Below are 12,007 nucleotides of genomic sequence, written 5' to 3'. Positions count from 1 at the left end.
TAATCCTTTGGGGATCAGCCAGGACCCCAGAATTATGAATCAACATAAATAAGGAAGGACCATAAGTTTCATCCAGGATCGAGGACTTCCAATCTTATTCTTTTTTATATCTTATACCATTTTCTTTATCCTTCCTCTTACCTGACCTAGGCAGAACTCCAGTCTTTTCCTATGTACAAAGGAAAGCAAAAAATGTATTTACCACTTCCTATCTTATTTCCAAATGAACAGCCCTCAATTTAAATAGCCCAGGGGGTTCTTTTATTCATTATTTGAAAAGGGCTGGTTTTTTGTAGTTCACAATCTATCTTATTTTATTATTCTGTTCCTATTAGAACTTCCCAGTTCTCATGTTTCTTAATATTTCCGGTTTCATCTCTACAGATTTCACCTCCCCTTTTACCCAGATTTTACTGACCTGTTGGGTCAAAGTTTTAAAACAGTCTGACCTCTTGCAAGCATTCAACTTGATTGCATGCAGACACTGATGTGTGTGCAAGTCCTGATATATGCAAGTATATATTAGTGTCCAAATCATGGGTTACATGAGCATACTAGAATATTTTTATATGTCCTATTGTAAGTCGGCTTGACTGTGGGCTCTGCTCCTGGACAGTATCTCAGGTTTCAGAGTAGCAGCCGTGTTAGTCTGTATTCGCAAAAAGAAAAGGAGTACTTGTGGCACCTTAGAGACTAACAAATTTGTTTGATGCATCCGATGAAGTGAGCTGTAGCTCACAAAAGCTTATGCTCAAACAAATTTGTTAGTCTCTAAGGTGCCACAAGTACTCCTTTTCTTTGAACAGTATCTGATATTGGTCCTAGTTTTCCACTTTTGATTTCCCATCAGCTCCAACCAATTTCCTTAAATGCATCATCGTATTTCTACACCACCAATCTTGTTAAAGTCTATTATCCCTGTGTTCTACACACACACAGCTTTTCAAGCCAGAAGACACGATCATTGGATCTGAAGCCCCTGTAAACTTAACCTTCAGGACTACACACAGCTTATTTACAAAACTTGATTCACAGCAACCTCTCCCTGTGCTATTCATCATGTAAATCACGTGGTAAAGGAGAAGCTGAAATCCCTGTGATACTGTCATGAATCCACAGCTACTTACATCATGGCTGTCCCTGAGGTGCACAGTGGGGACATACAGAATGTCATGGCAACAACAGAGACAAGCAGGAAAGAAAGCCTACATCCTCCTGCCCCATGGCAGACTCCTCCCAGCACTATATGGGGAGACTCTCTCTGAAAGGCCAGCAGCACCCTACCTATGGCATAGGCTGACCCCACCTTAGGCTCTGTACTGCTGGCCCTTCCTGCCCATGAAACACAGGCTGGCCCCAGCATTAGAGCAGTATGGGATGCTCCCTAAGGGACCAGCAGTTCAGGGCTTCTGATACAGGGGCTGGCCTGGCACGATAGGGCCTATGACACATAGGCTGGTCTTGCAGCACACGGCCTTTGACACACAGGCTGGTCCTGGCAGTATAGGCTTATGACACAGAGGCTGGTTCCACAGTACAGGGCCTATGAGACATGGGCTGACTCAGCACTACAGCGCCTATGACAACCGGCTGGCCCTGCAGTACAGGGCTATGATACAGGGCTACACCACACGGGCTGGCCTCACAGTACAGGGCCTAGGACACATGGGCTGGCTCCACAGTACAGGGCCTAGGACACATGGGCTGGCTCCACGGTACAGGGCCCATGACACATGGGCTGGCCCTGGCAATACTGGGCCTGAGACATGGGCTAGTCCCGCAGTACAGGGCTTATGAGTCATGGGCTGGCCCAGCACTACAGGGCCTATGACCCATGGCTGGCCCGGCAGAAGGCGGTGGGCCTCCCTCTCCTAGTCAGAGAACCTGACTCCCTCCCCTCAAGCCACGGCGGCCTTTGGCGATGACGTAAGAGAGGCGTGGCCCCGGCAGCCATCTTGGTTGAAACCCCTGCCGTAGAGAACCCGCCCATCAGCCTGACGTCACGCTTCAGACCCGGCCCACTCAGCGTGCTCGCCACAGAGCCCCTCCCACAGAGCCTGGGACCTACCCGGAGCCGCCCTCCTATTAGCGGAGCGACCCATCAGTCAGGCCTCGGGCCCGCCCCTTGACGGCTCTCGGCTCTCTCGGCGGAGCGGGGAGCACGTCATTCGCTGCCGCTCGGGACGGGAGTGAGGCGGCCGCTGCGGGGAGAGGCCGGGGAGCGACCGGGAGCGGTCCCGCGCAGCCGCGGCCAGGTGAGGGGCGGAGAATCGGGGAGGAGGGGGTCCGTGAATAGTAACGAGGGGGCGTGGCCATGAATATTAATTACGGCGGGGCGGTATTAGGAAGTGGGCGCCCTCCTAACTCCTCCGCACGCTCGCGAGTGTTGGGGACCCCGGTGTTCGTTACTGCGGATCAGGGGATAAGCTGCGTGTCGTGCCGCGGGCGGAGGGCGCGGCCATGACCGGGGGACGGCTCGCGTATTGTTCATCCGCCGGCCTGTGCATATTAAAGAGTCGGCGTGTGTATACCCTGGGCTAATTATCACTATGACTGAGTATTGGCTCATTAATATTCATGGCGGGGGCCCTAGATACTAGCCCCTGGCTGCGTGGGTGGCCCCTGCCTCAGCAATACCCTGAATAGCTAATGAGGCGGGGAGAGCTCAGTGGTTCGAGCATTGGCCTGCTCACCCCAGGGTTGTGAGTTCAATCCTTGAGGGGGCCATTTGGGATCTGGGGGAAAAAACTGGGGACTGGTCCTGCTTTGAGCAGGGGGGTTGGAGTAGATTGAGGTCCCTTCCAGCCTTGAGATTCTGTGAATGAGGGGTGGTTCATGTTCCTGTTGCTAAGGCACAGGGATTATTGGCCTGGGGCTCGGAGGTGCTGCTTTAGGCCTGCAAAACATCACTGCCATTTTTTTTTTTATAACAGTGATGCATATTTTTAAGCATTTTTTAATTTTTATCGATTGCAGATTTTCACAGTTGCGAGATGGGAAGGAGGGACGGGGGGCACAGACTGTAACTCGTTAATGACAGCAGGTATTGACAGTCACAAAGTCAAAGCTTTCGAAGCATTAAAACACACATTGTCAATGTCAGAATACATGAAATAAATATCCTTACATCGAACTCTAATAAGTTCCCAAGCAGTGTTTTGCTGGCTTTGCCCATCTGTTAATTTTGATCATCATCCACAGAAATGTTTATTGGCCGTTTGCGGGTGCCTGGTGAAATCAACTTTTACTGATAACACTCTGATTCTTCCAAGCCTACTCTTGTCCATTGTAAGGTGCTGGCTGGGCAGTGGCGGGTGCTGCCCTCGGTTGGGGTCGTGCAGCCTGCAGCCAGGGTAGGCCTCAGTGTAAGGCCTTTCAGGAAGCCCCCACCCAGCAGCTGTTGGGACAGGATGGTAAATCTGTTTGAAACGCTTGAGTGTTTCCGTAGGGCCGAATCTCAGCCCTTGCTCAGAATTTGAGTGACCAGGCTGTGCACAGGGAGATCTACAGGGCATGGGGACGGTGGGCAAGGAATCCTCCTCCAGGCTCAGTAGCGCAGGCAGGCATGGCTAGTGGATCTGCTTAGTTAAGGAGCCTTGTCCCAACAGCTGCTAGCCTGGGGTTTGTTGGATTTTCTGAAAAGCCTTGAGTTTGCATGGTTGCAGGCTGAACCGCCCAAGCACACAGGGAAGCAGCCCATCTCCAATCCATCCCACCCCTGTCCACCCATCATCTTCTTATGGTCATGAGTCACTTTACTCCTCCCACATAAACCCTTGCACTGTGGAGTACAGGGAGCCCACCCAGAACACAGTTCTGCAGCATATGGGGAATGCAACCCCCCGTGTGTGGTCCTACCTCTCTTTTGCTCTCCATAAAGTAGAACTTCATCAGTTCTGCTGCAGCCCTGGAAGGAGTGAGGCCAGGATTTATTTTCTAGTTTGTGATATTCTATACCTTGGGGGAGTGTCCTAGAACCCCCATAGTCCTCATTTTTATATAATCATGATCTTACCTTCCTTTATATCCTTTATATGTATCAGGGGAAAGGTTATGATCCACTGAAAGCCATTTCTCTATCCATATATGTAGGGTGATCAGATGTCCTGTTTTTAAAGGGACAGTCCCGTTTTTTGGGACTTTTTATTATATAGGTGCCTATTACCCCCCATCCCCTGTCCTGTTTTTTCACAGGTGCTATCTGGTAACTCTACATATATGTACATCATTAATGTATATGAAGTATATGTGTTGTATGGTTGTCACTAAAACATGCTGTAAGTTGGGGAATCAGACAGATATTAGCTCCCCAGAGGCAACAGCAAGAAAAGTAACCAACACCGGGGCGGGGTGTCAAACAACCCATCAACAACCATTGTCCAGCAAGAGAGCTGCAATGCAGTGACTCATCTGCATGAGGCCACACCAGGGGAATTGCTCAACCTTGCCTGAAGACTCAGCAATGCCCACCCAGACATGCTTGGACTTGTGTTTTCCAAGCATATGGACTGAGGGTATAAAACCGAATACAGGGGGCCCATGCTTGCCTTTCTCCTTCCCCCATCTATGCTGCAAGCAACAAAGACACTCTGAAGACTCCAACTGAGGGGGCTGGCTCAGATTTCAAGGGTGAAATCTCTGTACTATGAACTGCAATATTCCAGTGGAGTGGGAAAACTGCTTAATCTAGATGTTGCCCAGTCTACTAGGGTTGAGAGTTTAGACTGAGTGCTTATATTTTATTTCTTTTGGTAACTAACTCTGACTTTTTGCCTATCACTTAATTTCACTTAAAATCTCTTTTTTGTAGTCAATAAATTTGTTTTACTGTTTATCTTTACCAGTGAGTTTGTATGAAGTGTGTGGCAAATCTGCTCAGGTTTTGCAAAGGCTGAGGTATATCCACTTTCCACTGATGAAGTGGTGAACCGATTAATAAATCTGCATTGTTCATCTTGAGCAGTGCAAGACAGTATATTCCTGAGGTACAGTGTTGGGAGCTGGGGAGATTTGTCTCTGGTGCCGTTCTCTGTGTGATTCATGAGTGGCTCTGGGAGCATTCATGCAATCTAGCTGGGCGTTGGGTCTCCAAATGCGGCTGTGCTGAGTGATAACAGCACCTGGAGGGGTTTGGTGCTGGTCACTAGCAAGGCATTATGAGAGACAGCCCAGGCTGGAGAGAGATAAGGGGGCACAGTTGTCCCACAATCCCAGGCTGCACCCCGGGGATCCCGTCACAGCACATTTTCAACTTTGCCTCAAATACCTAGCTAACACCACCTCACAATGAATTCAGCAGCACGAGAAATTAGGCCCGGGAAATCATCTCAAGTTGAATTTCCTTTCTTTACTATCTCCCTATGGCTTGGCTGCTAGAAGTTGTTGATATTTAACTTTGTGTGTTTGTATGGAAAAGTAACTTGGGGAGGGGGAATGTACAGGTAAAGCTTTGATAGTTTGTTGAGTCCACTGCATTGTAGACAGATGACTTCTTAGACTGCAGAATTCTCCAGTAAGAAGGGTGAAAAGGGTTGTGGTGACAGCCGAGAGGGTGGGTTTTGGTTCTACAGAAGCCAAGGAGGGTTTGCAAACTTTGAAAAAACATGTTTAAATCATCATGGGTGAAATAGGTTTGTTGGCAGCTACTAAAGTATACTTGTTCATCACTAATACCTTTTTCAAAACTAAATGGAAGTTAGCAAATCTTTTCCTAAAATATGCAGAGCCCAATTCAGTGTCCTGGCTGAACTATGCTCAACACAGAAACAGAATGGAGGTACAGGAAAGGTGGCTTTAAGCTGCCTTTTCACCTCTCCAGACCATGATTATTGTAGCCATGCTGGTCCCAGGATATTAGAGAGACAATGTGGGTAAGGTAAATATATTGTAGTGGACTAAGAGAAGATATTACCTCACCTACTTTGTTTCTCTTTATACTGTGAGGCACCTCACTCACAGCCTAGTTAGGACAGCCTCATGACTGTGCCCCCTAGTGGCTGTGGCCCATTAGTGGCTCTTGAGGCAACTGAGGGTAGCTGGAGCAAAGCAGCACTTAGATTAACCTCCTACTTCCAATATGTTGCTTATGATGGTAGTTGTGAAGGAAGATGGCAAAGATCTGGTTATGTTGGCTATATGTTAGCCAAGGAAACCTCTATGTAAGGATCTTTCCCAGTGGGCAGATCCAGTACCTTTTATGACTCTTTTACACCTCCGGAGCAGCATCAAGAGTGTGTAGGGGAATGGAGAATTCGGCCTGCAGTATATAGCCCAAGAGGAGTAGATTTTTAGGTCTTTTACATCAAAGAAGTCCTGTTTCTGTCACTCTTGATACCTTCTCTTAGACTGCCTTAAGAGACCTGCACTCTGTAGTAATGTCATTATTCATCGTTTTCATACACTGGTCATGAATTTGTATTTCCATCAGGAGTCCTCGCTCGATACAAAGAACTGCTGTTTTGCTGTTGGTTTAAAAACATGTTTATACCACCAGTAGAGGATGTGGCTGTGCACTTTAACATAAATCAGTGAGTAGTACTGGGATGTGTTAAGTGTATGCACTTCTGTGTGGTGACTGATCCTTGTATATATTTTATTTTGTCTTAAAGGTTAAATGAAATGCTTAAAAATGAATAAAACACATCTTTAATGAAATTCAGACTAGGCTTTCAATTTGGTGACGCGATGTAAATCTGGAGGCTCTGAAATGGGTAGATTCACTCCAAGTGTACTCTTGTATAACTGAAATCAGAATCTGGTCTAGGAGATGTAGACTAACATTTGGTCTGTTATTATTTTTTAAAAAAATCATTCTTTTTGTCATTTCAGGTTGATGTGATTAGATGACTGAGTCATCTGTTTAATGTTTCAGAGTCTGCCATCTTGATATTTTTATGTACACACCATTAGCTTTAATGGGCATGTAGGATGAAAATGAATCCCTTAATAGGTGTCATAGCCCTGGTAAAGCTCCTCCTATTGGAAACTCAACCTGGCTGCTGTATTTGGACCCACATGCTGGGCCTGTGTGATTTTGAGCTCCCCCTGGTCACTGGGTAGGCTCTAGCCACCATCTCTGGCATCTCTGACACACTTCCTGGTCACAAACTCTCTGCCTCAGTTTCCTGGTCACTCTTGAGCATTCTTTGGGATTTTGGCCAGTGTCCTTTCAGGGTTCCAACTCCCATTTTTTCTGGACCACACTTCTGGTGAAGCCTCAGATGGTGCTTTGGCAACTTAGAAGGTCCCCTCTTTTTCCAAAAGTATGTCCTGTCCCTTTTGTTCCTCCCTTTTAAAGTTCTCAGCCTTTGAGTTTTTAAAAGGCTATTCTCCTTTTGGAGATTTTTCTCTTCCTCTCGAGCTCTGGAGAGAACTGGTTTCATGTGGGTTGCAGCTGTCCCTTTTGTGTTGCCAGGGCTAGGCCTGTTCATTTGCTGAGAATCCTTAATAACTGTCTTGTTCAAAATTAGACACTAAGGCACCATTCCCTTAATCCTTTGCAGAGGAAGTGTCTGCTAGTCAAGATATTGTCAAGGAGGTTACCTACCTAAATAGTATGGGAACTTATGTTAACATTGGAGAGTCTACTCTACACAGTACAGGGGTGTTGTTTAACATAATAGTCCTGTGGGTTGGGTATCATCTCCCATGAGTTACCAGCATCATACGAACCAGGTTATTGAGCCCTTATCTCTGAGTGCATTGTCACGTTATTTTCCTTGGCTGCTGTTTGAATTAATTATGAAGTCAGTCTATAGAAAAAAATTATCTTCAGTGTTCTTCAGTGAGACCCTACTTATGACCGATGGTTTTTTTCCTGTCATGTATTATTAGCAGAGCTGGCTTCAGCCCGTAAACCCATCAGAAAGAAATAGCATAATCCATCAAAACGATTCCATAACCAACTTCTTCACTTGCATTTCCTGATGTGTTCCAACTGACAGTTTTACATTAACTCTGTTGACGCTAATTTAATCATTAAATCATATTGGTTTTTCCATTTGATAAGCCCCAAATGATGTTTGTATTGGTAGAAAGGGTGGGTTCAGTGTGCAACTTACACTACATATATTTTTTTAAAATCATATTTAATGTTCACATTTTTCTTCTTCAAGTGTGTTCAGTCTTTGCTTTCACAGCGTCCTAGCAGCGATATATTATGACTAATTTGACTATTCCCCCCATACCCTTCACAAAACTTGCACATATATGTGAGGAGTTTTTTCTATTCAGTGTTGAGGTATCTCCCCCCTCCCCAATTACTTGTTTTTCCCATGCTTTTATACTTCTTTTTTCCTTTCTTCTTCCTCATAGGATTCCATCACTTTTTTGAAAAGATGGGAAATGTGGAAAGCAGTTGCTATGAGAATCACCTTTCAAGGTTTCTTCCTGAGGAAAAGACAGATATTGATGAAGTATTTGATACCTTATCCGGGTCGGATGAATCGGGAGGACTAAAGACTGGAAAAGCTACCAGAAAAGCTGTGACCCTGGCAATGTTAAAGGCAAGAAAACCTATCATGCTTAATATGTCTGTAATGTAATTTACTGAATATTTTTCTAGAGAAGAAATAGAGATTCATGGGTAGTTAATTTTAGGTGTTATTTCATTTTAACTGCATATTAAATATTTATTTTTGAGGAGGATAGACATATTTATTTTTTTTCTTACAGTTCAAGATTATTAATAACTGAGGTTTATTTGTACTCAGTATTGCTTCAGTTGCACCCAACTAAATAAACAACAGGTCTGATTCTGATGGATCTTAGCCCGAATATGAATATGTTTTGCAGAAGCCAACAAATGGAGAGAATATTTCTCTTACCCAGAATTTATGCGTATGTTGTAATTTACAGAATTTCTTGGCAAGTCGTAACATAATTAGATTTATGTTTGGTTATGTCATTCTTGACCGCACTCACAGCCACTAATCTTCACCCTTGTACTGAAGTGAGAACATTTAATTTTGCATGATTAAGCCATGGCTGTCTGTTTTAGCACATTAACATATATTACACTCTGTGATTAACTTTGCATTAATTTTCTAATCAAGTAAAAGGAGGAAAAATATTTTTGTAGCATTGATAACTTTAGTGTGACAGCAGTCAAATGTCTAAACTGAAGTAATATTAAAAGTGTGTTTTAATATACACTACAGAATAGGGTCAGTTAAATAAAAGCTCAATGAAAAGGGGCATGTGGTTTAGTGATAGGGTACTGAACTGGGATCCAAGAGACCTACTTCATCTTCCCAGCTCTGCCATTAACTTGCTCTGTGAACTTGGGCAAGTAACATCCCCTCTCTATGCCTCTGTTTTCCCAGCTACTCTTTTGACTATATTATCAGTATAGTCCTTGTCCACTGGTGGCAACATATAGGGAATGTGTAGCTACATGCAGCAGTGAAAGGCACTGCCGGGGGAAGGCAGATGGGGCAGTCTCCAGCAGCAGGAAGCTCCCGGAGCCTTTCCCCACTGCCTCTCCTCTGCCAGAGCATCTTCCCATGGCCAGAGTCTTTCCCTGCTATGGGGAATGGCTCTGGCAGAGGGGAGCCAGAGGGACACTACACTGCTAACGGTAGCAGTGTACATGTGGCATGCACTGCTTGGGGCCTGAAGAGAGCCGTGTAGAGTATCTACCCTCAGGTTCTGGCATGCTTCTATTCTACTCGCCTAAGCTGTGCCTCACCATGGACCCTGCTCTTTAAACTCATTCCAGCTGAGTATGCAGTGTCTGTTCTCTACACGCTGCTGTAAGTGTAAATCTACCCTTAGATTGTAAGGGCCAGCTTTTTAAAAGTATTTAACACCTAAAAATGTAGATAGATGCCCAGTGTGATTTTTCAAAAGCACCTAGCTTTCTTTAAAAATCTGTGCCAAAGCTGTTTGGGACAACAACTGTTACTCACTTTTCATTTTTACACTGCCTAGCACAATAAGATTTTAGATGTTACCGTAGTACAAATAGTAATAATGAATGGAGATGGTGAGGGGTACAATAGACATTGCTATTTTGTGTCTTCTCAAGAGTTCCATGGCCCATGTAATTAGTTCTCTTCATACCATTCTAGAAAAGGATTCCAAATTCAAATATAGGTGTAAATTTATTTTAAATGTTTATTAGGCATCTGTTTGGAAAAAAATTCAAATCTAATAAATGTCATATCTACCAGTGTGACAAAACAATGCAATAGTAATAGTGGTGACGGGAGCTGGGAAGCAAATAATTTTGCTCTGTGAAGGTGCGACAGCCTTCAGGTAAGATGTTTAGCTAAGCCCTGGTCTCCACTTAAAATTTACATCAACCGAGATACATCACCCAAGGATGGAAAAATTTTACACTCCTGAGTAGAGTAATTAAGCCCCTCAACTCCTGGTGTAAACACAGCTAGGTCAATGGAAAAATTCTTCTGTCGAGCTAGTTGTCACTGCTCGGGGAAGTGGATTATCTACATCAGTGTTTCCCAAACTTGGGACACTGCTTGTTCAGGGAAAGCCCCTGGCAGGCCGGGCCGGTTTGTTTACCTGCTGCATCCGCAGGTTAGGCCGATTGCGGCTCCCACTGACCGTGGTTTGCCGCTGCAGGCCAATGGGGGCTGCGGGAAGCTACGCGGGCCAAGGGACGTACCGGCCGCCAGGGGCTTTCCCTGAACAAGCGACGTCCCAAGTTTGTGAAACACTGACCTACATCAATGGAATAGCCCCTTCCATCCATGTATACGCTACACCCTATAGTGGCATACTGCAGCCCTGCAGCTGTGCACTCTAGCAGCCATCGTGTAAACCTGGCATAAGTTCCTGCTGCTTGTCTCACTTTAAGATCCTATGGCACTTTTAGAAAACTTCTCTATGTACCCGTACCCTAGGTGTCAGTCCCTCTCTCAATATACTATGCTATAATATCTAAGGGCAGGGCCAACCTAGAAGCTCTACACTGGGGCACCAGTGCCGCCGTAGCACGTCTGGTGAAGATGCTCTGTGCTGACAGGGAAGCGTTCTCCTGTTGGCATAGTGCCAGTGTGAATAGCGCTTGGGTTGCTGTAACTTGCGTCACTCGGTGTTTTGTGTCTCTTTTTCACACCCCTGAGCGCCGTAAGTTAGATGGACTTAAGCGGCAGTGTAAACCTGCCCTAAGACTGTGGGTTCCAGTTCTGATCTGGCTGAAATCAATGGGAGTTTTAACATTGACGTCAGTGGGAGTGGGATTGAGCCCTTCGTACTGGCTTTGCTGTACATATAGCGTGTGGTCCAGCTTCCACTGATGTCCGCAGGAGTGTAGCCATTTATTTCACTGGGATTACTAGAAAGCACTGCACTGAAGGGACCTGATTCTGATCTCTGACTGCTTTTACACCAGTGTAAATGAGAGATGAATTAGGCTCAACGTATTGAACATATTATGTGAAGTGCTTTACAAACTCTCCCTTAGGTATTATGCCGGGGTGGGCAAACTTTTTGGCCTGAGGGCTGCATCTGGGTATGGAAATTATATGGCTGGCTATGAATGCTCACAAAATTAACAATTCAGAGATATTCAAATAAACGTTATTTAATAAAGATACATTTTAGTGGAAATAAACGTAAAACCTTACTTACTATTATAAATATACTATCATAACAGTGTATTACAATAATTAAACCAAACTTAACCCCTTTCCACGCCCTCTTTGATTAATGTGAACAGTGCAGCTGGTCACCCTTTTTTACAATGGCATCAAAGTCCAGTTTCATTCTTGTTGTGGAAATCCGCAATACTGAGCTGAGATGCTGGTCAGTTAACTGGGATCTGTAGCGAGATTTGTTGTAATTCAGCAGGGAAAATATTTGTTCACACACATAGGTGGAACTGAACAAAACAAGGATTTTCTGTGTCACCTTGCGGATATTTGGGAACTTTGTTTCACTCAAGGAGGCATAAAACTCTTCCAGTTTTTCTGAATTGTACTTTTCCTTCAAGGTGGAATCGCACTGGAGATCAATGAGCTCCAATTGTAATTCTTGTGGGGCT

At 45.0% G+C, this 12,007-nt stretch overlaps 1 protein-coding gene across 2 annotated transcripts in view; it reads left to right on the top strand.

The window, feature by feature from the left end:
• The first annotated feature begins 2,142 nt into the window (after positions 1–2,142).
• Positions 2,143–12,007, top strand: part of MEAK7 (MTOR associated protein MEAK7) — a 23,702-nt gene continuing 13,837 nt past the window's right edge. The window contains exons 1-3 of one of the 2 annotated variants that reach the window (XM_077831089.1): positions 2,146–2,255; positions 2,977–3,043; positions 8,314–8,504. In XM_077831089.1, coding sequence (XP_077687215.1) covers positions 3,034–3,043; positions 8,314–8,504 — 201 coding nt within the window. In that variant the 5' untranslated portion in view covers positions 2,146–2,255; positions 2,977–3,033. Of the gene's footprint in view, positions 2,256–2,976; positions 3,044–8,313; positions 8,505–12,007 lie in introns of both variants that reach the window. The other variant, XM_077831090.1, reaches the window with a different exon arrangement.

This window comes from Eretmochelys imbricata, chromosome 12 (genome assembly GCF_965152235.1).
Source record: "Eretmochelys imbricata isolate rEreImb1 chromosome 12, rEreImb1.hap1, whole genome shotgun sequence".
NCBI lineage: Eukaryota > Metazoa > Chordata > Testudines > Cheloniidae > Eretmochelys > Eretmochelys imbricata.
The sequence above is the reverse complement of the archived record's forward strand: the minus strand, read 5'-3'. Positions and strand labels throughout refer to the sequence as shown.